The 25,994-nt window shown below is 45.0% G+C and overlaps 1 protein-coding gene across 1 annotated transcript in view; it reads right to left on the minus strand.

The window, feature by feature from the left end:
* The window catches only part of LOC126210238 (ankyrin-1-like), a 68,172-nt gene that overhangs the window by 31,409 nt on the left and 10,769 nt on the right, over positions 1–25,994 (minus strand). The window contains exons 2-3 of the mRNA XM_049939425.1: positions 7,713–7,882; positions 7,539–7,586 (exon numbers count right to left, since the gene is read on the minus strand). Coding sequence (XP_049795382.1) covers positions 7,539–7,586; positions 7,713–7,800 — 136 coding nt within the window. The 5' untranslated portion in view covers positions 7,801–7,882. The remainder of the gene's footprint in view (positions 1–7,538; positions 7,587–7,712; positions 7,883–25,994) is intronic.

The following is a 25,994-nucleotide window of genomic DNA, read 5'->3' on the forward strand; positions in this document are numbered from 1 at the left end:
TGTCACCGTTGGGACTGCTGGACGTGGAGTTTGCTCAGGCATGGCAGTGTGTGGAAGGTGTGCCACAGGCGAAGGCTATGACACGGTTCTGGAGTCGGATTTCTTGCATCAGCATTGTGCCAAAATCGACTTTCACAGTGCATTGCGGAGCTTAATGGAAAAACGTTTTCAGTAGAGGAAACAGTTGTCAGTGTAGGGGGAGTCTATTAGATATGAAAAACCATTCAAACCGTGAACAATCACATTACTGCTCGATTTACACAATCGTGTACCTAAGGCTATTGGCAAACCACTCTACTACACTGTTATGTCTAACTTATCGGTACAGACGTTGTGTATGGTGTGGGACCATTGGAAGTAGATGAAGTGCTGGATCAGGCAGGTTCCTCAATGAGAAGTGAGTTTACAAAAGCTAAATGGGGAAAATGTTCTGTATTTGTAGATAAATACAGTGCCAGGAAGTTTAAGTTAACGAAGGGTTTGTTCCAGGCTAATGTGGTATCCTGGAATGGCGACGCTCACAAACAATCGTAAAACGCCACTGAAACTGCATTACAACCTAAAGGGAAGCACCTAGAGAGGATTTATAAGAAACAGACGGAAAAATTACTCTTGGAATTTACGCATTTATTATTTACAATGAATCACCAGTTTGCTGCAAACATACGGGGTACCGAGATACCTGCAGCCAGTTCTGGAGCATCTCATCTATCTGCATCTGAAGGAAGGGACTATTAAGGGAAGCAATAGCCCATAGGAGGAGGGAGCGCAGAATTGTCGTTGCACCCAAATAATCAACAGCTGGATCACGAAACTATAGATTTTGTTGCGATTGCCGTTCTTTGAATACCAACACTGTGATGGATACCCTTTCCCGAACATCGCAGAAACCATAGACTATTTACGACAGTGCAAGTGTTTTTCGACGATGGACTCAAAAACCGACTACCATCAGTTAGAAATGGCTCTGGAAAACCGACCTAAAACAGCATTTTCTTCGCCTTTGGGGACATTATCAATTCAGCAGGATGCTTTTTGGATGGAAAACGCGACGAGCCTGCAACATTCCAGTGTCTGCTGGACGGGGCTCTCTCAGCACTGAAACCATGTGTGCGCACGGTGTACCCTCATAATACAACCGCCTTTGCGAGTGACGTGATGCAGTGCATACAGTGGCCAACGGGGGTAGTCCTGAGATAGGGGCAGCAAATTTAACGTTGAGTACAGAGAAGTGTAATTTTGTGTTAGAGGAGATGGCCCACCCTTGTCACAAAATTAGTAAGGAGGGGGTTAAGATGGGCTCAAGATTAGTAAAAGCCATACGTGGATTTCCTGTTCCCAAAACAGTGAAGGGACTTGGCATCACAAATTATTATAGAAGGTTTTTAAAAGGATTTACGGATATTGCCAGACTATTAACGCAATTATTGCTCAAGAAACATTCAAAGTGTGTATGGTCAGAGGATTTCCGGTGTGCTCTTAAGAAAGTGAAAGATACTTTGACGGCGAGTCCATTCTTAGTGATTCCAAATTTCAATAACGAATTAATTCTGTTATGTGTTGTGTCCTAACATGCATTCTGTTGTGTGGTGGGTCATCAAAGCAAACGAACTCTGCAGGGAATAATTACTCCATGACAGAAAACCAAATGTTATGTCATGTATATGGAATCACCTACTTCAAGTGTTATCTCAATGGATACAAGTTTCGGTGATAATGGAACATGCAGCGTTGAAATGGTTGCTAAGGTCGAAAAATCCATCCAGTAGGTTGACAAGGTGGGCAGTACGATAAAGTGCGACTTCGGGGTCATACATAAACCAGGAAAGTGACATGGAAACTCAGGTGGATTGTGTAGGAAAGTAGCTGTATTGAAAATAAGAGGTAACGAGTTCAAAGTATGGCAGACAGTACAGGAGATGGATGACAAATACAAAAAGTTTCGTAAACAGTCGCTGTTTTGTGTGCAGGATGGGTTGTTGTGCGCAGAAACTAAGTTGAAACCGTGAGTGGTGGTACCAGCACAGTTGGGGTTTGAAGTGTCACAGGAAACGCTTGATCACTTGTTAGCCAGTCGTGGGGGATGCGGCTCTGCCAACACCAAGAGAGTACTGGGAGAGGAACTGGTGGGAGAATAGGAAGGTGGACGTGGATCAATATGTGCCGAATAGCATATAGTGTGCACAGAGAGTGGATTTGTGTCGGACAAGAGTACCATTCCAGAGGTTACCGTAAGTATTAGGGCAGATCGAATTGATCAGGACTGAGGGATTTTTTCAACGTAAGACCTGCAGAGTACAAGTATCTAGTATAGATTACAGACCATTTTTCGAGATACATGGAAATGGTCGTGACGCCCAACCAACATGAAGAAACAGTGGCGCAAGTGGATACTGAAATTCGGAATACCTGAGATGATAAGACAGATCAGGCAACCAAATTGATGTCGGGTTTTTTCAGAATTGTGCCGGCTGTGTTGACAAATAGTCATGTATATCTTTAAGCTAATGGAGGAATGGAAAGGGTTCATAGAGCTACAGGTAAAATGTTAGGATACTATGTGGGCGCACGGCATACTAATTGGGATGTCTGTTTAAGGTATGTGGTCTCAGAATAGAACTCGAAGCAGCATACGAGAGCAGGATTGTCACCGTATGAGGTAGAATATGGTCATGAGATGCCGTCACCGTTTGACATGTTAAAAGCCGAGAAGAGTAAAACAGTAGAATCCCTAAAGAGTTTGCAAGAGTGATAAGCGAAATACGGAACATGGTGTGCGGAGCTAATACCGAAGCACTAGAAAAACAAGAAGAAACAGTGAGCTATGCATTAAGAACGCCGCAGTACACGTCTGTCGACTTCCTATCTTCCGAAGTGGATAGCAAATAAATATCTTGCAAGATATCTGGGGCCATATCAAACTGTGGAAACTACGTCACCAGTAAAAAATCCATCTCTCGACAAGGATGACGATTGTGCATCTGGGAAGTCTGTACATGTGGGACGTCTGAAACCGTTTAGAACGCGTCCACACGTTATTCCACGAGTTGTGGGCTGAAACAAAAGAAAAAAGCGAAAAGGATGTTGCAGATGGGTGGTTGCAGACGAACCAAAGACAGAAAATCCGTGAGTGTTAAGACGTAGGACATAAGAGGAGGTTTGAGGTTTTGTGTTTGTTAGATATAAACATAGCACAATGTACACTGTAGTCCACATATAGTGCTGTGGAGCAGTAAAGGAGCTTTAGGGGGAGGGAACGGTAACAGGAATCCCTGTCTTCAGGCTGGACACGTCAGGAGACAAGACGGCAAAGGTCCTGAACAGGGTAATGGGCGCTGGGTCAGGAAACGGGAAAGGCTGACATGAAAGAGATGAGCAGTTTGCGAACATGGGTTGTACTCTGCCTTCGATGAAGTGATGGTGGTGGCGAGTTGCTACGAACAAGGGAAGCTCAAATTGGCAGAAAACTCAGAACTGGATGGAAGAGGAGGGCACAACACATCTAGCCCTTTACACTTGCGATATATAGTGTTTCGACATGATACACCTATTATCTCTAGTAAATAGGATTTTAATTTGTTTTGTAGTTGTCTGTGTGAAAGACTGTAAGAAACAACATTTCAAAAAAATGGCTCTGAGCACTATGGGACTTAACTTCTGAGGTCATCAGTCTCCTAGAACATAGAACTACTTAAACCTAACTAACCTAAGGACATCACACACAACCATGCCCGAGGCAGGATTCGAACCTGCGACCGTAGCGGTCGCGCGGTTCTAGACTGTAGCGCCCAGAACCGCTCGGCCACTCTGGCTGGCAAACAACATTTCAATGGGAAGTTTTTTTTTTTTTGCTTTATTGAATTTCGATTTCCCCCCAGAAGGGGAGGGGGGATGGGCTGGAAGCAGCGTAATATGCTGCTCTCCAGCCTACAGAAGAGTTAAAGACATAATGAGCAGACATCAAAACAATAAAAACAGGCCATAAAACACAGACTGTTGCAAACTGGAACATGGTGAAAAGTTGAAAAGTGAAAATATAGAAACAAAGGTTGGTTGATGCTGATTAAAATACACAGTAATTTGACAGGCACAGTTAAAAGACACGGCGAGAGTTTGGTTTCTGTTTGCTAGAGTTTAAAAACACACCTAGCAGTAGTATGGTGTCTGTTTGCAACACTGAAAGGGGCTGCACAACACTGAACACTCACTTAAAACTGCGCTATAGAGGAGACATGACAGCAGATGGGGAGGGGAGGACCCGGACAGATGAGGGGGAAAAAGGGGGGAGGAGAGGAAAAGAAAAAGTGGGGAACTTATGGAGGGAGAGGATATATAAAAGGGAGGGGGGGCAGGGCAGATGCAAGAAGGAGTGGGGAAGGCAGAGGAGGGGAAGGCAAAAGGACTCGGGGGGGAGAGAATGGAGTCAAAGAGAGGGTAGGCAGGAAAAAACTGGATGAGAGAGGGAGCCCAGGAAAAGAACAGAGGGAGGGAGGGGGAGGTGATCAGAGTTGATATGAAGGATAAATGGAGGGAGAGAGGGCATCATCCAGGAGGGGGACGTGATAGAATCCACCTTGGGAAAGGAGATGAAGGGTGTAGAGGTGGAGGGTAGGGGAGACACAACGGTGAAGCCACGGCAGCAGGCAGGGATTGGAAAGGAGCTACCAGGGCATGAGGGGGATCACGTCGGCGGGAGTTGTAGAGGGTGTGGATATGTTCGAGGAAAAGGAGCAGACAGGGGAAAGGAATCAGGTCATAGAGGATCCACAGGGGGGGCGGGAGGTGTATAGGGAAGGCGAGGTGGTGTGCATGGCGCTCAAGGATCTGCAGGGACTTTAGAATTGGGGGAGGGGGGCGGATATCCAGACGGGAATGGCATAGCAGAGGATGAGACGGATAAAGGATTTGTGGGTGTGGAGGACAGTAGAGGAGTTCAACCGCCATATCCAGCCAGAGAGAAGTTTAAGGAGACAGAGGTGGTTGTGGGCTTTGGCTTGATGGTAAGCATGGGACTGGCATTTTGTAATGTATGTACAACAATATTCTGGTTGTTTTAATGGTGTACTGTGACGAAACTTCGTTTCTTTGTTATAGAGTATGCTGTGCTACGTAATTTCAAAGCTGTAAACAATGTATAGCAATGTTTTGGATTGTATACCAGTGTACAGTCTGCGTTTATGTTTCAACTAGAGACTAATTTCGTTAAGCTTTGACAAGGGCGCCATATAGCGCATGTTATTGTACATTACAAAATGGTCAAAAGTGTGTGAAATCTTATGGGACTTAACTTCTAAGGTCATCAGTCCCTAAGCTTACACACTACTTAACCTAAATTATCCTAAGGACAGACACACACACCCATGCCCGAGGGAGGACTCGAACCTCCGCCGGGACCAGCCACACAGTCCATGACTGCAGCGCTTCAGACCATATTGTACATTATGTACGTCCCATTTTGTTTCTTGTGTTTCTATACTATGTTCATGCTCTCTAGTGGCAGAATGGGTTACCAAGCAAATGGAGCAATGTTAGCAAGTTAGTAGTCTGTCAATGCTACATGAAAGTACAGTGACATTCTTTTTGCGGAACATAGTAAAATTATGTGCTGTATTCCATATGGAAGCTTGCTGTGTTTGATACACTACAGTGAGGTTTATGTTTATCTCATGGGAGTTTGCGCCACGACAATGATTAAATATACATTGTTTCTTTTTCAGACTTGGCAATTTGTATCAGCCATACGATCACTGTGTCACAGCAGGACACATTGTAAGTATTTTTTACAGTATTTATCCTGGTGTAGTTTTATCTACGCTGCATTAGGACATGGAATTAACTTTTGGGCAAGAATAGGCATAAGTTGTAGTGACTTGACTATGGCACCATAGCCTCAGTTGTCTGGTCTCATTGTTTCTCGTAATTATTGTAAGATGTATGGTCATAATTATCATTACACAGGGTGATTCCTGAAGATATGTTAATATTTAAATATAAACATAGGTCCGCAAATGTTTAGTTACCGAGGTACGGTTAATAAAAGATTTTGCTTGAAACTTAGCAACTTCGCTAATATCAAGCCATCGTAAAAACTGTACAAGGTTAAAGTAAAGCACGATTTCCATTTATTTTGTTGTTATTGATCTGGTGAATCTGATAAAACATGTCCTAGACATGTATCTGCTGCAGTTTTCCAGATCATCCAGAGAAGGCGCCCACTCATTGAAAATCCAACAACCACTGTATTACTACGGGTTACACCGTTTTCAGACTCGACGAAGGCCCTTTTCAGGTACTGTCGCATCATAAATAAGTCGATAATCAAATTCACTTTGATCAGTGTTCCAAATGCAGTGTGGCTGTATCGGTAAACTTGCAGTTTTGTGCTTTACTTCTTCAATAAAACGGGTCCCAGCTTGGCGATTCTCTTGGTCATTCTGTAGATCTCTGGCTGACATGACAAAGGTGACGTGTCTGCCGTACATTATGTATTCTCTCTTGAGACGTACTATGGAAGCACAAGAACACTTAAACTTGTCTTGCTTTTTGCACTCATGGGCGCAGTCTCCATTCTTTGCTATGTCAAATTGGGACAGCATGTGTTGTTTTATCTCCAGTTTTTTGTTTGCCTTTTTTCCTCGAAATGGATGTTCAGTATTTAAAACCTTCCCAACATTAAAGGTTTCGGTCATTTCGCTATACATGGATGACAATACTGACACGTATACTAAACACGTCAACCACTGACCGACTGGCGTGTTACCTCTCCCTTCCTCGAAGACTGCCAGCGCTGTTGTGTACAACCCGAGACCGACACGATCACACGCCGTCGCAGGAGTGGATAGAAACATGAGACGGGTGAGTGTAGAAATGTTTAAACACAAGTTCCCGTTCGAGCCAAGAGACGTCGCTTGTTAATTGGTTTCCTGTAACCTTTAATGCTAGCTTTCCAAAGATGAACGCCATCTCACAACAACGACATAAAATGTAATGCACAACACAGCACGTGTTCCACTTGGGATGGCTACCGATGCGTTATAAAAACCTTACGTGAAAACTATACTTCCACTTTTCTAATCGAGGCTACGAATATCGCCGTAAGACTCTATGGAACATGCGTGCAACACTTAAATAAATAGCATTCCACCTGGTAGCCTGTAATACCAAAAGCAATGAAAGACTGAAACTCAGAAATGTTACAAGGATGGTTTATAATAATCGCTTGACTCCAACGCGACACAAAGCAGTTAATGAATCACGAAATAAGACTACCACAAGTCGGCATCAAATGAAGTTCTGAACCATGAGCCGGCCGAAGTGGCCGTGCGGTTAAAGGCGCTGCAGTCTGGAACCGCAAGACCGCTACGGTCGCAGGTTCGAATCCTGCCTCGGGCATGGATGTTTGTGATGTCCTTAGGTTAGTTAGGTTTAACTAGTTCTAAGTTCTAGGGGACTAATGACCTCAGCAGTTGAGTCCCATAGTGCTCAGAGCCACTTCTGAACCATGAAATGTCTGTAGGAATAACGGAAGCAAATATTACCTTGATTGTCGGCTCTTGAACGGTAGACTGTGACTTCAGGATCAGATCCTAAAAAAGAAATTCACAGAAACGTGAGAGAAAAATCTGAACACTTATTTTATTACTTCGTATACAATTTGTTATTCAGTATCACACCCTAACTTATATCAACTTAAAAAAAAATAATATTTTTACCTGAAATTGAGTCTGCGTCACTGTAGCTGGTAACTGTGACTAATGCCACAAAAATGCGGATGAACCAAGTAACGCTTGTGCAGCTCATAATGCGAGGGCACAGGTATCACGCCACGTAAAGAACGTTTTCCTCAAAATATCTTCACCAAATGTGCACACTGGTGCACTACCTGTAATTTTATGAACGTATGTAGTTAGAAAACTAATTTTCAATCAACAAGCTTTCTTGCCAACTAGCTAGCGAAAATTTTTTGGATTACATCTTTTGAAGAGATTTATCCCACTTTGTTCCGCATAATATACAGGGTGTTATATTGTAACAAATAAGCCCTCGGTCACAAATATTAAGTCAAAATTAACCTGGTTTCGACGCTACTATGAGCGTCGTCTTCAGAATGAGACTAACTGCACTAAAACATTAGGTATATAGTACATTAATAAAATTAAAGTTTGTACTGACTCGAAAAGATGCAGTACTTACAAGTCACATATTAAAAAAGATCTAAGCCGGAAAGGCGACGTAATGAACACTTGTGAGATGGCGAGCCGCTAAGGGCTGCTCGTACTGTGAACAAGGGTTGCAACAAGACATATGTTTCAAAACTCGATGGCAGACCTTCAGGAATGGACTCCTCATAAAAAAAAGACTGTATCAACATGGGTTTCCAAACACACAGTTACTGAGTTATTCGAGCACACTGCTGTTACGGGCCCTGACAGCCTTCAGCACGCATACAGGAAGCATACAGCTAGTGTTCGCCGTTCGTGTACGTAGCTGACGGCATGTCCGTGGTTAGTAACTGTGGCGAGCGGTCAGCTCTGAAGTGACACGCTAGCACGAGGAACGTTAAAGATATCCGTAGCCATTAGCGAACGTGTGTACGGCGTGGTTTGTAAGTCCTGTTGCCGTCGTTTGCAGCATGGGAACGTACAACTGAGAACTCGCGACCACGCACGGCATTCACCGTTTGTCGGCTGGCAATGCATTGGAAGCGCGTCACTCGCACCACGAACGGTACCCACTGCTCAGATTACGAGACCTAAAGACATTTTTGATCGCAGCCTCTGTGAACACGGCAGTTTTCACACGTGCACCAGGCAGCAGTGACAGGCCAATATGTACAGTACCAGAGAATGTTAACACGAAAGCGTCGATCTGGCGGTGGTTCCTTCAGCAATGTGTTGTGGCGCAGAAACTTGGCAGTTGTTGTTTCAATCACATATGAATCCAGAATCCGTGTAACTAATACACTGTGAGTGGACACAAATCAGCCGCGCAGCCGCCCAATCGGCTCGCCGACGGAGGCTCTTCATTAATATCTGTGCAGTCATTGTTGGCGACAATTTGCTGCGACCCTACATACTTTAACTACTTACTGGACAGGACAAGACAGATTTCTTGCGTACTGCAGTGCCTGAGCATTTAGAAGGCTGTATTTTATGCACAATCGTGCTCCTGCACATTCAGGCACCTGGACGCACGTTTTCCCGAGCGCTGGACGGGTGGAGGTGGACCGACTACTTGCCCACCCCGTTCGCCCGACTTACACCCCGTGTACGTTCAGTTCGTCTGTGCGGACGCGTAGAGTCTGTAGTGTATTCGAGTTCAACAGGGGATGAACCTATTCTGCGTGAACACACTGTACCAGGAACAGGAACAGCATCGTAGTGTAGTGGTTACTGTGTTGGAGTACTATGCAGACGAACCATGTTCTTACCTCCGTTGTGCCACTAATTTTTTTTTCACAAAATTATGATCTCTCCATCCAGTCATTGAAAAGTTTGTCCTCTTTCTGGAGTTTTGGCAGTTGTCATACTATACGTTGGTTGTACATAGACTATAAATCATATGGTAAGAATACGTTACCGTCACAAGTAAATGTGATGAATAGTGAGAGCAGGCGAGCTACCACATAAACGCCTCACAGAAATGAAAACTATAAATGAACTGGTGCGAACTGCGTTACAACAAAGGAATTAAACAGTCGAGACTTCCAAAACGGAACGCAATTTCGAAAACTTTAAAAACATATATTTTGACAGACTACACAGAATCTGTGTGATTGTGAAGCTCTTGCGTTCATTTGTTGCAGCTGATGTGACAAATTACGATCTTTTTATCATTTGCTTGGAAGCGATCACATTCACATTGATATGAACACCTATACCGGGCAAGGACGGCTATCTCACTCACTTACCAGTCATACAAATTAAGTGCTTCGATAAGAGACTGCTATTATATGGCACACGTGCTGTCACTAATGCCGTGTATGACACACCAGACGTGTTTTCCGGTGGAGGATTCGGTTGACTCCTCGACTTATCATCGAACGTCTGCGGTCCCCATTCGAAAGCCACTTCCTTTTGGCTGCTAATGGAGTAGTTGCGCAGAATCAACTGTCATCATAGGTCCCTGCCTTACACCCCGCTGTAGCAGACGAACGTTACGCCACGACCAAGACACAAATCTGAATAAAGCGAACTGTGAAAAAAAAAAAAAAAAAAAATTGACACGAGGGAGGTTTGAACACGGCAAGCATTTTCTATTTTTATTGGGCAAAACACTCTTTTCAATGCTCAATGTTGATCAAGTCACTCTTTCAATTAAAATGTTCGCAATTAATTAATTTTGATCAACTATCACACAGTTCCATTAATGATGGAGCCAACACGTGAGATTTCTATTATTGACGAACAATTTTTATTGTTCCTTCTTAGCAGTTAGTTTATAATCGTGAATGATAAAATTAGAGAGCGTTATTTTCTTATTAGCATCTTCCACGCCGCGCGGGGTAGCCGAGTGGTCTGAGGCGCCTTGCCACGCTCCGTGTGTCTCCTCCCGTCGGAGGTTCGAGTCCCCCCTCGGGCATTGGTTTGTGTTTTGTCCTTAGTGTAAGTCAGTTTAAGTTAGCTTAAGTAGTGTGTAAGCCAAGGGACCGATGACTTCAGAAACTTACCACAAATTTCCAACACGGCACGGCCGCGTCGCTGGCCAATACTTTGACCACTTTCTTTCTTCTTGAGCTGATTTTGTTGGTCATTGTTCGTTGCAGCTGTTCAGGGCAGACCTCCCATGACACCCGCTGAAGTCCATTGTTGAGCCATTCACTCAGTGAATTTTATTACAGAGCGCAGCTGACCCTCTAACCAAACACGCTGGGATGCCGTACTGGCTACCACAACACATCCCTGCCCCGTGTTGCACTTCTTGTTCTTGTACCGCTCACTATTTCTATTTTGCTTTTTTTTTCACAGTCCAGTAGTACACCTTCTTCCTCTTTTCATGATTGATCTGCGTTTAGTTTTTGCCGGGCTGTCCACGGGGCCCCCTTACCACTAACTCGGTGCGGGTTGCGATGGGGAGTTTGCTGTGTTAGGGTCGTTTGGTCACGTGGCGTGACAGCAGCGCTCCAAGTGCATAAAGTCAAAATCTTGGCACCTGTGACTATGTTCATGGTGCAAAGCGCCCGATATGAACGGCACCACTTTCCCTACACCCCTCGCCAAGAAACTGTCTCAAAGGACGCGTTTTTGAGGGTACATTCAGTTTATGTTCACATCATCTTCCGGTGCTTACATTTCTTTGTGCGTCGCAGATATTCTTTCTTCCCTTACGACAATTTACAATAGCAACGTTGTGCACGACACATAAATAAATGGGAACATCTAAAGACTGGACGACAGGCATCGCGAATGTGATAATCAAAAATAAATGTTTCTAAAAGCAACTGGCTGCAGCTAATTCGTTCTACATTAGCTTCAGTTTCTGAAGTCGCAGTATTCTAATACGTCCACGCTGGACAAGAATTATTTACCAATGTTCATACGAAAGAGGATGGAAAAACAAAATACGACAATGAGAAAGGTATCGTAGTTGACAATCTATTAGGAATAACTTTGCGATTGTTGACCGTAGGCAAATCACTAGGTGTGTTTCAATTTTTTAAATATTTATCCAAAAATGCTGTTGGTAGCTGATAGCATACGCGCGGAGTATTTGTGTAATGCTAAATAAGGCATCATGTCTTTCCTCGTTTTAAAAAGTCTAATTCGTTTCAGTTTGACGTCTACCGACTGGATTACACAGAGGCCAGACTAGAATAACGCGAGCAGTGGAATGCCGAACATTGGAAAACGCGTCGCGGGCGGAGTAGTGTGTGGGGGCCTCGTTCACCCCCCTCCCCCCACCCCCGCCACCACCCCACGCCTCTCCATGAGCCTCCCACGGACTCGTCCCGCGGGCCAGTATGATGAAAGAGCAGTCCGACTGCCCGAAACCCGCACCAGTCAGCCGCAGGTTGCTGGTTACGCTAATGGGCACTTGTAAAAACGCTGAATAAAAAGTGGTGCACGCTATGTAAACTCTAGCAGGTATAGCACACGTTGGGCGGGAGGGTACTCCTTTTAAGCTTGCCGCTCTTATTCGTATAACTTTTCTTACGAATAAATTATGTGAGCATGATTTACATTCTTTATTTCATGTTACATTGGATCGTTTATGTACTCAGGGGTCACAAAATGACCGTGACGAATGTAAGACTGTTGTAATTACAGGCATACAGAGCGAATCACGTAAAACACTCACCGAAAATATTGCGGAAGTCGAAAGTGCTATTGATGTGCAGTTTCCACAGAACGCATTGGTAATCAGGGGCTCGTATTGTTAGCCAGTAAACGGATTGTAATATGACTTACAAAGCGTATTTTTCTTGAAAACATACACTTTTTATTCATAATTTTGTTTAGCAGCTCATTGTATTGCCCATGTTTGCAGTTAAAATTGTTGGATGTGAGGTCCGCTAGCTATGCAAAACACCGTTTTTTCTCAGTACCCAAACATTTTTCGGCACCACCGTCCCATCATCAGTGGGTTTTCGTTTTTATTTATTCTGCAATAAGAACATTTTTGTTAAATGATTATAAAATTATGTGCATCTTTAATTCAAACAACAGATCGTTTCTTTTTGTGAATACCTTTACATTAGGTGTGTATGAATTTTCTGGATCACGTGTGTGTTAATTACTACAGGTAGCTTGTCATCTGCAACCAAACGATGTTGATGAGAAAGTTTTCTGATGGGAGTTAAGCTTTCTTCTAAAATGTAATTTAGTTTGTCGCGACGTTTTCGCGCCTATATTCCTTTTTACTTACGTTTTCGTGTAGCAAGCACTTCCATTCTCCGCATCATGCTGAGGTGTTGTGATGCACACGTAACTATAACAAGTATTTTCCACAAATAACGTAGTAACAACACTTTACACTTCACCAAAACACAGTGTGATTGCGGTGTGTTGTGTGTCCCAGCCCAGTCAGTGTTCATTTGTTCATCAGCGAGTTCGGCGCCAAATTTGAATTTTGTTTGCATTTTATCTTTGTGTGTGTGTGTGTGTGTGTGTGTGTGTGTGTGTGTGTGTGTGCGCGCGCGCGCGCGCGTTGTCTTTTATATGGTATTCCTTTTGTTTTATCTGTATGTGCTGTTTTTATTTGTAAAGTTCCTATAATGTGTTAAATAGTGTGCCCTTACAGAGTGTATGTATGTATTTCACGGTCTAAGAGAACTTTCTGCTTCTTTAAGAGAACTACGAAGAGGAAATTAGTGTTGGTAAGGCTTGGGAAAGAGTAAAGATAGTAATAACAGATGCAGCAGAGAAAACTTTGGGAAAAAGAAGGAAACTTAAGAAACGGAAATGGTTCAACGAAAAGTGTCAGAGAACTGTGAAAAGGAGGAAAGAAGCCAGGATGCTGTGGCTGCGTAACATCGACAGTGAGGACAGAGACGGAAGAGTTCAACGTACAGAGGAAAGGAAATATCTAACTGGAATTTTGGAATCTAAAAGTGGAAAGCAGGAACAGCGACTCAAAGAAGCTGTTTCAGTGTACAAAGAATAGTCAGAGAGGTTATCAAAGTGAAAAACTATTCATAAAAGACAAAAATCGAAAAATGTTGACACAGGTGGAAGATGTTCTAGCCATGTGGAAAGAGTTGTAACGGCTCCGTGTGAGCCGCTACACGGTTATAAGAATGTTAAGAGCTGTGTAGCCAACCACAGTCTAGAGTCTCTAATACTGCTACGTTGGGTCAGAGAGGCATTAGTGGCCACTGTGAGGTTGGTAGAGGCATAAAGCGCTTACGCTGCCTGAGCCCCTCCGGCCACCGTGTGCGGACGTCTGAGGGTTCAAAATGGTTCGAATGGCTCTGAGCACTATGCGACTTAACTTCTGAGGTCACCAGTCGCCTAGAACTTAGAACTACTTAAACCTAACTAACCTAAGGACACCACACACACATCCGTACCCGAGGCAGGATTCGAACCTGCGACCGTAGCGGTCACGCGGTTCCAGACTGAAGCGCCTAGAACCGCTCGGCCACACCGGCCGGCTCACCTCGGAGGGGAGAGATGGCGAGGCAGTGCCTTCCCTAGGACGCCGGTGAGCACGGATGGTCTGATCAGCATCTCTTTTTGCTGAGTTGAAATGTGTGAGAGCTTTGTTTGAGTTCCCGGCAGTCACTCTGGTGCGTGCTACTGATAATCGTGCAGCGATAACTACACTACTGGCCATTAAAATTGCTACACCAAGGAGTTTGGACAAGAAGAGAATAGAAGCTTTCGAAATGTGGTGCTACAGAAGAATGCTGAAGATAAGGTGGGTAGATCACGTAACTAATGAGGAGGTATTGAATAGGATTGGGGAGAAGAGAAGTTTGTGGCACAACTTGACTAGAAGAATGGATCGGTTGGTAGGACATGTTTTGAGGCATCAAGGGATCACAAATTTAGCATTGGAGGGCAACGTGGAGGGTAAAAATCGTAGAGGGAGACCAAGAGATCAATACACTAAGCAGATTCAGAAGGATGTAGGTTGCAGTAGGTACTGGGAGATGAAGAAGCTTGCACAGGATAGAGTAGCATCGAGAGCTGCATCAAACCAGTCTCAGGACTGAAGACCACAACAACAACAACAAGGAGAAATGTAGATGATAAACGGGTATTTATTGGACAAATATATTATACTACAACTGACATGTGATTACATTTTCGCGCAATTTGGGTGCATAGATCCTGAAAAATCAGTACCCAGAACAACCACTTCTGGCCGTAATAATGGCCTTGATACGCCTGGGCATTGAGTCAAACAGAGCTTGGATGGCGTGTACAGGTACAGCTGCCCATGCAGCTTCAACACAATACCACAGTTCATCACGAGTAGTGACCGGCGTATTGTGACGAGCCAGTTGCTCGGCCACCATTGACCAGACGTTTTCAATTGGTGAGAGATCTGGAGAATGTGCTGGCCAGTGCAGCAGTCGAACATTTTCTGTATCCAGAAAGGCCCGTACAGGACCTGCAACATGCGGTCGTGCATTATCCTGCTGAAATGTAGGGTTTCGCAGGGATCGAATGAAGTGTAGAGCCACGGGTCGTAACACATCTGAAATGTAACGTCCACTGTTCAAAGTGTCGTAGAGCCACGGGTCGTAACACATCTGAAATGTAACGTCCACTGTTCAAAGTGTCGTCAATGCAAACAAGAGGTGGCAGACGTGTAACCACTGGCACCCCATACCATCACGCTGGGTGATACGCCAGTATGGCGATGACGAATACACGCTTCCAATGCGCGTTGACCGCGATGTCGCCAAACACGGATGCGACCATCATGATGCTGTAAACAGAACCTGGATTCCTCCGAAAAAATGACGTTTTGCCATTCGTGCACCCAGGTTCGTCGCCGAGTACACCATCGCAGGTGCTCCTGTCTGTGATGCAGCGTCAAGGGTAACTGCAGCCACAGTCTCCGAGCTGATAGTCCATACTGGTGCAAACGTCGTCGAACTGTTCGTGCAGATGTTTGTTGTCTTGCAAACGTCCCCATCTGTTGACTCAGGGATCGAGACGTGGCCAAACGATCCGTTATAGCCATGCGGATAAGATGCCTGTCATCTCGACTGCTAGTGATACGACGCCGTTGGGATCCAGCACGGCGTTCCGTATTACCCTCCTGAACCCACCTATTCCATATTCTGCTAACACTCATTGGATATCGACCAACGCGAGCAGCAATGTCGCGATACGAGAAGCCGCATTCGCGATAGGCTACTATCCGACCTTCATTAAAGTCGGCAACGTGATGGTACGCATTTCTCCTCCTTACACGAGGATTCGCAACAACGTTTCACCAGGCAACGTCGGTCAACTGGTGTATGTTTATGAGAAATCGGTTGGAAACTTTCGTCATGTCCGTACGTTGTACGTGTCGCCACCGGCGCCAACCTTGTGTGAGTGCTCTGAAAAGCTAATCATTTGCATATTACAGCATCTTCTTCCTGTCGGTTAAATTTCGCGTCTGTAGCACGTCATCTTCGTGGTGTAGCAATTTTAGTGGCCAGTGGTCTAATTCAATCAGTGAACGGTGTTAATTTCAGTAGTATTCCGTTTATTCGGCGAGATCTACTGTGCCGCTGTAACTTGGCGTGGACGAGCGGTGCCGCCACATGATGTACAGCTCTAGTTAGCTTAGTGGATTATGTATAAATGTTTTGTCTGCTTCGTGGCATGCTTGAGCTAAATTTTATTTCATTTACCATCCAATTTGTATTTCATTCCCACGGACTTAGTAGCCCGTACCTAGGTGCACCACGTGTATGTCTGTGTACACCCTGAGGCTTCAGTTTCGTGACAGAGTAGATGTATTCTTGTATGGTAAACTTATTTACAAAATTACTGAGTTGTACGGAAAATTAGAAGTGGACTTTGTTCTGTGAAACTGACCGTTAAAGGTAGTCGCGCTAAGACCCAGTGAGCTTACGTGTGGATCAGGGAAACTTTTTTTCTAAATCCTATCTTTCGTTGGCTGAGTGACCAATGTGAACGTGATGTGTGTGACCTTGATAAATCGTATCCAGTAATTTAGCAGTCTTGTACCACTTGTGTCGGTCCAGATGCGGCCCTTTATAATGTACCACGTATCGATATTCACGCGCTAGCATCCCAAGTAACTGTACGACGGTTGAATGAAAAGTAATGCGTCCACCTTCGTTAATTGGGTTTGGATGGGAATATTTTAATAAATCAAACGCAGAAATAATTCTTAGAATGTGATCTTTAGTTACAAACATTTACTTTACCACATAATCACTAGCCAACTGGATACATTTCTGCCAACGATGAACAAGTTTTCTTAAGCCGTCACGGTAGAAGTCGACACTCTGTTTCCGCAACCACAGTCTCACAGTTCTCTCAACGTCTTCATCAGAAGCATAATGATGTCCCCGCAAATCGTCTTTCATTATGGGGAACAGATGGAAGTCAGACGGTGATAAATGTGGACTGTGTGGAGGATGCCGTACGGTGGTGAGATTCAGTCTGTGAAGTTCTGCTGTGGTGGCGCATGAAGTGTGTGGTTTGGCACTGTATTGTCATGCTGCAGGAAAACATTTCCCTTTTCCTTTCGGACCCTTGTTAGCCGCCGTTTCAGAGTTCCCAGCGATGTGATGTAAGGCTCTGAAATCAACATGGATAACACCATCTGCGTCCCAGAACACTGTGGCCATGATTTTTCCAGCTGAGGTCCGCGTCCTGAATTTCTTTTTCTAGGGCGACTCTTTGTGTCGATATTCCATAGACTGACGTTTCGTCTACGGGTCGTAATGGTGTACCCACGTTTCATCTCCTGCCACAATTGAATGGAGAAAGGCGTCACCTTCATTCTCGTAACGCCAGAGGAGCTCCTGGCCAACTTCAGGTCTGTGCGCTTTCACTTCAGGAGTCAGCATCTGGGGTACTCATCATGCACAGATCTTCTTAGAGCCAAGCAAAGCAATAATGTGAGCCACACGTTCTTGTGAAATGTCGATTGCGCTTGCAGTTTCTTCCTGAGAGATACGACGATCGTCCTGAATCAATCTGTCTACATGTTGCTTGAGTGCAGTAGCGAGTCGCATATTTAGCTTTCATACTTGTTTTGTAGTTTGAGTCTTAAGTTCTTTCCGAGTGTTTGTGCGCTTGCATATTTAATTACATAAAATCCTTGCGTATTCTCGTATTTGAGAGGAGGTATACTGCTTATTGATAGCTGTAAAGCATAAATTCATGGAGTCGTTAGTCAGTTCTTTGTTTTGGACAGCCAGTGCTTTCTGTTTATTTCGTAGAGTCAGTTAGTAGAGACAGAGGCCAGTGCAGTTTCATCTGTGCTTGCAGAGTGACGTGTGCGAGCAGCAGTAGCAAAAACTAGTCGTATATTCCGTTTTTCGTATTAGTTCCGCGGGTTTAAGTCAAATTACTTTGTGTGTTTGTGTGGCGAAATTTTTCGGATCCTTGCGTATTTTCTAATTAGAAAGGGGTAGTATCAGATTTTAATAACTGTAGAGTGTAACATCGCGTAGGCGGTTGTCATTTGTGTTGTGTTGGCAGAAGAGCCAACACCGTGTTACTAGAGGAGGCCGAAATGCACGCGTCTTAGCTCACGCAGGCTGGCGTGAAGAGGGAACAACTATACTGACGTGAGGTCTGGAACATGACAAGGAATGACAATTCAGAAAGCGGACGTAATTAGTTTGATACTTAACTTTAATCCATTAATGATGAACGTCGCTCTTGACGGTACATGAGTCACAATATTATCTGTTCAGAATAGTAATTGAATATGGCGCCTTGCTAGGTCGTAGCAAATGACGTAGCTGAAGGCTATGCTAAACTATCGTCTCGGCAAATGAGAGCGTATGTAGTCAGTGAACCATCGCTAGCAAAGTCGGCTGTACAACTGGGGCGAGTGCTAGGGAGTCTCTCGAGACTAGACCTGCCGTGTGGCGGCGCTCGGTCTGCAATCACTGATAGTGGTGACACGCGGGTCCGACGTATACTAACGGAGCGCGGCCGATTTAAAGGCTACCACCTAGCAAGTGTGGTGTCTGGCGGTGACACCACAATTTGTACTAAGACAGGGGTACGATCGCATTGTAATTATCTGTATAGTGGCGTAGTCGTGGTCATTTGATTGCTTAGTTCGTAAGTAATTGTTCATATATCGCAGCTCAATCTGGCGCTGGGGACGCAACTGTGCAGTCGCATATTGCTGTTTTATTTGCCGCAAGAGATACGTCCAGATATTAGCAGTAGGATGGATAGGGCGTGTGTGTGCTGTGTGCGGGCGCAGGAGGAACTGGCCGCGGTTCGCGAGCAGCTGAGCGTGCTGTTGGCCACGGTCAGCCGCCTTCAGGTTGCTGCATGGAGGTGCAGCGACGGCGGAGGGTCTGGTGCGTCGCTTGAGACACCCCAGGTGTCGCTTGCTGCGTCCGCTGACTCAGCCGCGGAGGCACCTTCTAGTGTACCCGGCGCGTTGGGGCCGACCTCACCCCAGGGTGAGTGGCGGACTGCAACGCGTTCGCGTTGCTCGAGGAGGAGGGTCAATGTCGAGGCTGGCCGGCTGGCCTCGCCCGTTCAACCTGTCAGTGGGCAGGTGGCCGCTCCTTCAGCAGGGCCCGAGCAGGCACACGTGGGCAAAGGCTTGCTGGTTATTGGGAGCTCCAACGTTAGGCGAGTGATGGAGCCCCTTAGGGAAATAGCGTACAGGTCTGGAAAGAATTCCAACGTGCACTCGGTTTGACTGCCGGGGGGCCTCATCCGAGATGTGGAGGCGGCCTTGCCTGCGGCTATCGTCTGCAAGTAGTTGCTCTCGTCGGCACCAATGATGCCTGTTGCTTCGGTTCTGAGGCGATCCTCAGTTCGTACAGGCGGCTGGCGGATTTGGTGAAGACAGCTGGCCCCGCACGCGGGGTGCAAGCAGAGCTCTCTATTTGCAGCATCGTTCCGAGAGTGGATCGGGGTCCTTTGGTTTGGAGCCGAGTGGAGGGTCTCAACCAGAGGCTTTATCGACTCTGTGACGGTCTTGGTTGCAGATTTCTGGACTTGCGCTATTGGGTGGGGAATTGTAGGACGCCCCTAGATAGGTCAGGGGCGGACTACACAAAGGAAGCGGCTACTCGGGTAGCAGAGTACTTGTGGCGTGCACATGGGGGGTTTTTAGGCTAGGTAGGAGTGCGAGGTGTCCTCACCAGTCGACGTGCAGGCAGGGAAATCAGGACGCTCAGTGTAAAGACACTTCAGCTATCAAGATATCAGCAGTAAATTTTAAGAGTGTTCGGGATAAAGTTCCTGAATTTACTGCCCTCCAAGAAGCCTGTGGCGCGCAAATTACTCTCGGGACTGAGACCTGGCTGGACCCTGAGATAGGAAGTTCTGAAATATTTAGTGAGGGTTGGAGCGTGTATCGGAAAGACAGATTAGACACCGTAGGAGATGGTGTCTTCATTGGAGTTGACAAAAATATTGTGCCTACTGAGGTCGAAGTAAAGTGTGATTGTGAAGTTATCTGGACACGTTTAACAGGGCTATGAGAAATAAAGTTAATTGTTGGGTGTTACTACCGGCCACCAGGTTCCACCGTGACTTCTAGAATCATTCAAAGGGAGTCTACACTCTGTATCGCAGAAGTACCCGGATCATGCTATATTAGTCGGAGGCGACTTCAACCTACCTAGTATAGACTGGGATGTCTATGGATTCATTACATGTGGTACAGACAAGCCGTCGTGTGAATTACTTTTGAACACATTATCCGAAAACTGTCTGCAGCAGCTAAATCGACAGCCGATGCGTAATGGAAATATTGTAGCTCTGGTAGCCACGAACAGACCAGACCTCATCGACGGTGTCAGTGTTGAGACAGGGATTAGTGATCATGATGTTGTCATTACGACTATGGTTACGAAAGTTAAAAAGTCGGTCATGAAGGCTAGGAGAGTATTCTTTCTAGAAAGAGTAGATAAGCAGTTGTTAGCATCCCACTTAGTAAATGAATCGACTTCATTTACTTCCGGCACGATGGACGTGGAAGAATTATGGGCAAATTTTAAACAAATTGCAAATGACGCATTGGAGAAGTATGTGCCGAAAAAGTGGGTTACGGACGGAAAAGACCCGCCGTGGTTTAACAGCGCAATTCGGAGAATGTTTAGGAAGCAAAGGCAGTTGCGCTCGCGGTACAAGAAAGATCGGGAGAATGAGGACAGGCAAAGGTTAGTAGAGATTCGTGCTGCTGTAAAAAGAGCGAGACGCGAAGCATTCAACCACTACCACCGTCATACCTTAGCAAAAGATCTTGCTGAAAACCCAAGGAAATTCTGGTCTTACGTAAAATCGGTAAGCGGGTCGAAGGCTTCCATCCAGTCACTCACTGATCAGTCTGGCCTGGCAACGGAAGACAGCAAAACGAAAGCTGAAATTTTAAATTTAGCATTTGAGAAATCTTTCACGCAGGAGGATCGTACAAACATACCGCCGTTTGAGTCTCGTACAGATTCCCGTATGGAGGACATAGTGATAGACATCCCTGAGGTTGTGAAACAGCAGAATGGGTTGAAAATAAATAAATCACCAGGTCCTGATGGAATTCCAATTCGGTTTTACAGAGAGTACTCTACTGCATTGGCTCCTTACTTAGCTTGCATTTATCGCGAATCTCTTGCCCAACGTAAAGTCCCGAGCGACTGGAAAAAAGCGCAGGTGACGCCTGTATATAAGAAGGGTAGAAGGACGGATCCTCAAAATTACAGACCAATATCCTTAACATCGATTTGTTGCAGGATTCTCGAACATATTCTCAGTTCGAATATAATGAATTTCCTTGAGACAGAGAAGTTGCTGTCCATGCATCAGCACGGCTTTAGAAAGCATCGCTCCTGCGAAACGCAATTCGCCCTTTTTTCACATCATATATTGCGAACCATGGATGAAGGGTATCAGACGGATGCCATATTCCTTGACTTCCGGAAAGCGTTTGACTCGGTGCCCCACTGCAGACTCCTAACTAAGGTACGAGCATATGGGATTGGTTCCCAAATATGTGAGTGGCTAGAAGACTTCTTAAGTAATAGAACCCAGTACGTTGTCCTCGATGGTGAGTGGTCATCGGAGGTGAGGGTATCATCTGGAGTGCCCCAGGAAAGTGTGGTAGGTCCGCTGTTGTTTTCTATCTACATAAATGATCTTTTGGATAGGGTGGATAGCAATGTGCGGCTGTTTGCTGATGATGCTGTGGTGTACGAGAAGGTGTCGTCGTTGAATGACTGTAGGAGGATACAAGATGACTTGGACATGATTTGTGATTGGTGTAAAGAATGGCAGCTAATTGTAAATATAGATAAATGTAAATGAATGCAGATGAATAGGAAAAAGAATCCCGTAATGTTTGAATATTCCATTAGTAGTGTAGCGCTTGACACAGTCACGTCGATTAAATATTTGGGCGTAACATTGCAGAGCGATATGAAGTGGGACAAGCATGTAATGGCAATTGTGGGGAAGGCGGATAATCGTCTTCGGTTCACTGGTAGAATTTTGGGAAGATGTGGTTCATCTGTAAAGGAGACCGCTTATAAAACACTAATACGACCTATTCTTGAGTAGTGCTCGAGCGATTGGGATCCCTATCAGGTCGGATTGAGGGAGAACATAGAAGCAATTCAGAGGCGGGCTGCTAGATTTGTTACTGGTAGGTTTGATCATCACGCGAGTGTTACGGAAATGCTTCGGGAACTCGGGTAGGAGTCTCAGGAGGAAAGGAGGCGTTCTTTTCGTGAATCGCTACTGAGGAAATTTAGAGAGCCAGCATATGAGACTGACTGCAGTACAATTTTACTGCCGCCAACTTATAATTCGCAGAAAGACCACAAAGATAAGATAAGAGAGATTAGGGCTCGTACAGAGGCATATAGGCACTTATTTTTCCCTCGATCTGTTTGGGAGTGGAACAGGGAGAGAAGATGCTAGTTGTGGTACGAGGTACCTTCCGCCATGCACCGTATGATAGATTGCGGAGTATGTATGTAGATGTAGATGGTTGCTGTCACAGAACGTCCAATTCTTTGTTTCTCACGCAGGTCAAATGTTCCCCCCTCAATATCTTCAAACTTACTCGCCCAACGACGCACCGTACTCACATCAACACATTCACCACAAACTGCTTTCATTCTCTGATGACTCTCCTGTGGGGTGACACATTCTGCTGTCAAGAATTCAATGACTGCACGTTGCTTAAATCGCATTGACCGACCGTCTGCGCAGGGTTCCATACTTTACACTATAATAACACAACCGTTCAATGCTAAGGCTCCCCGCCAACTCGAGCTGTAGAGAAGGCGCTACGGAACAAGCCAGTACCTGCCGCATACCAATCCTGCCAACTATTGAAGAGTTACGAAGGTAGAAAAAAAATTGTGGTAAGGTCTTATGGGATCAAATTGCTTAGGTCATCGGTCCCTAAGCTTGCACACTACTCAATGTAACTTACACTAACTTATACTATGGACAATACACACCCATGCTCGAGGGAGGACTCGAACCTCAGACTGGAGGAGACGCGTGGACCGTGACAAGGCGTCCGAGGGGCTACCCCGCACGTCGAAGGTGCAGACATTACTTTTCAGTCAACCCTCGTATTTCAACTTCTGTGTGTTACTGTTAATGAGAAAATAAATGCGAATTATTGCTAATTTCTTTGCTATTCCATCTCACAGCGCCATTCCGCTCCCTAGTCAGGATCCTTAAAATCGGTCAGTTTGCACATCCTCTTAGCAATGTTTCAAAACAATTTGCCTGAGTGTTGTATATCGAATATAAGGATTGGTATTTTATTAAATCATCAAAGCGCATCAGTTCAATTAATCGACATTTTAATAAATTTGGCCAACTAATAAGAAATTTTGTGTTTGGTACATGTAGCAGGCAAGCAAAGGTAGCCCCTACTTGCAGAGTCATTCTCGGGAGTTAGGGAATAGATAAAGAGACATTTTGCGTAGCTGATCTTACCAGTAACAGACAACAGGTGTCATTCAGAGTATTTCTCAGAAATGTTGAATTGTACTGACCTTCACACAACCTTCAGCTACAAAATGGTCGAGAGTAACAGCAGTAATACTGACAGTACAGAATCACAGAATAGGAAGTGGTACAAACCATTCAAAAGCCGAAAAACAACAAGGCTGCAGACGAGAACTAGATACCAGCAGACATCTTCAAAGAAGGTGGAAACAAACTACACAAAGAAATTTATAACCTTATCACAATGATGTGAAAAAGTCGAACGCTGCCTGAAGACTTGAAAACTGAAAGAATTTGGAGCATTTCACAAGAAACAAAATGGAATATGGAATTTACAGAGGAATCAGTCTACTGAACATGACATACAATGTTCTGTCGATGAGCATTCTCGACAAAATTAATTCTCACACAAAGAACAATATTCAAGAGAACCAGGCTGAATTTCGACCAAATCATTCCACAAATGACAATATGTTAACTCTACTGTAGATCTTTGAGGAATACTGGGAATTTAACAAAACCATACACAGTATGTTGATTGATTTTCAGCGAGACAATGACAGCATCCATAGAAGTAGCCTGTACAACGCACTAAGATAATTTAGGATATCTTGTAAAATCATTAGGATGGTACAAATGTGCATGGGTGGGTTACAGGTAGCAGTGAAGTGCAGAGGATCCACATCCGCTAACTTCCGAATCGAAACGTGCTTAAGACAAGAAGACGTTCTTTAATGCGTTCTCTATAACCTTGCATTAGGGAAAGTGGTTCGAGAGAACAGTTTACAGGTTTGCAATGGTCTGCGATTGCAAGACTGTGATGAAAAACTCCTGGAATACACAGATGATGTACTCAGAAACAGAAGAAGAGGTCAAGCACCTGTACAGATCTCTGAGGCACAGTGCCAGCAAGTTGGGACTTTTGATAAACCAAGAGAAAAGAGAATATAAGGAAATATATCGAGTCGTAAACCTAATCCACACTTTGAAATTTAACGCCATTCTAGATTCAGAAAAGTTCATCGGATTAAATAAATATCTTGGATCGCACTTCAGCAGTAAAAATGTCACAACACTGGATAAAAGGAGAGACTAGCCTCAGGATCGAGATGTCTGTACGTTGTGAGCAGCTCAGTCAAAAGTAAAGCTTTGTCAATCACGACAAAGGTGAACACATACAAAGCTTACCAATTACCAAGAAAGAGAGAGAAGAACTGATTGTTTCCAAAAGAATGGTGATGAGAAAAATCTGGGGACCTGTGTTTGAGAACGACATCTGAAGAGTTCGAAAGAAAACTGAAATTTATCAGTTAATGAAGCAACCCACTGTCGTCCAGAAATTAAAAAGTAGGAGACTGCAATGGGCTGGGCGTGTGGCTAGAACTGAAACCAACAGAATTCCTAAGAAGGCATTTGAGGGCAGTTTCCAAGCAACAAGACCACTGGGCCGACCTCGCACGCGGTGGAAAGGTGACGGTAGAGAACGGCGTCGCAGCATTAGCAACTTCCGCAGGGTGGAGAGAAATAGCGAGAGACAGAAGAAGGTGCGAGCAGATCGTTGATACAACGCGTGTTCTACAGGGCCTGTGATCGTTGAAAGCAAGAAGAAGAAGAAGAAGCTGTACGATTCTACAATTTCAACGAAATGGTTCAAATGGCTCTGAGCACTATGGGACTCAACATCTTAGGTCATAAGTCCCCTAGAACTTAGAACTACTTAAACCTAACTAACCTAAGGACACCGCACACACCCATGCCCGAGGCAGGATTCGAACCTGCGACCGTAGCAGTCCCGCGGTTCCGGACTGCAGCGCCAGAACCGCTAGACCACCGCGGCCGGCTAATTTCAACGAATTCGGACGCAGAATCCCCAGAAGGTTTCGTTTTATGTCAAATCAGTAAACGGAGCCAAGCCATCTCTCCGGGCATTGTGCGACCATATGTGCAGCGAAATGAAGAATGACAGAGATATGGGCGAAATACTAAAAGATTCCCCGAAGTTGTTTCATTGAAGAAATACTACTGCGATTACCAGAATGAGATTTTCACTCTACAGTGGAGTGTGCGCTGATATGAAACTTCCTGGCTGGTTAAAACGGTGTGCCGGACCGAGACTCGAACTCGCGACCTTTGCCTTTCGCGGGCAAGTGCCCTACCAACTGAGCTACCCAAGCAAGACTCATGCCTCGTCCTCACAGCTTTACTTCTGCCAGTACCTCGTCTCCTACCTTCCAAACTTAACAGAAGTTCTCCTGCGAACCTTCAGAACTAACACTCCTGAAAGAAATGATATTGCGGAGACATGGCTTAGCCACAGCCTGGGGAATGTTTCCAGAATGAGATTTTCACTCTGCAGCGGAGTGAGCGCTGATATGAAACTTCTTGGCAGATTAAAACTGTGTG

Source organism: Schistocerca nitens, chromosome 10 (genome assembly GCF_023898315.1).
Source record: "Schistocerca nitens isolate TAMUIC-IGC-003100 chromosome 10, iqSchNite1.1, whole genome shotgun sequence".
Lineage (NCBI taxonomy): Eukaryota > Metazoa > Arthropoda > Insecta > Orthoptera > Acrididae > Schistocerca > Schistocerca nitens.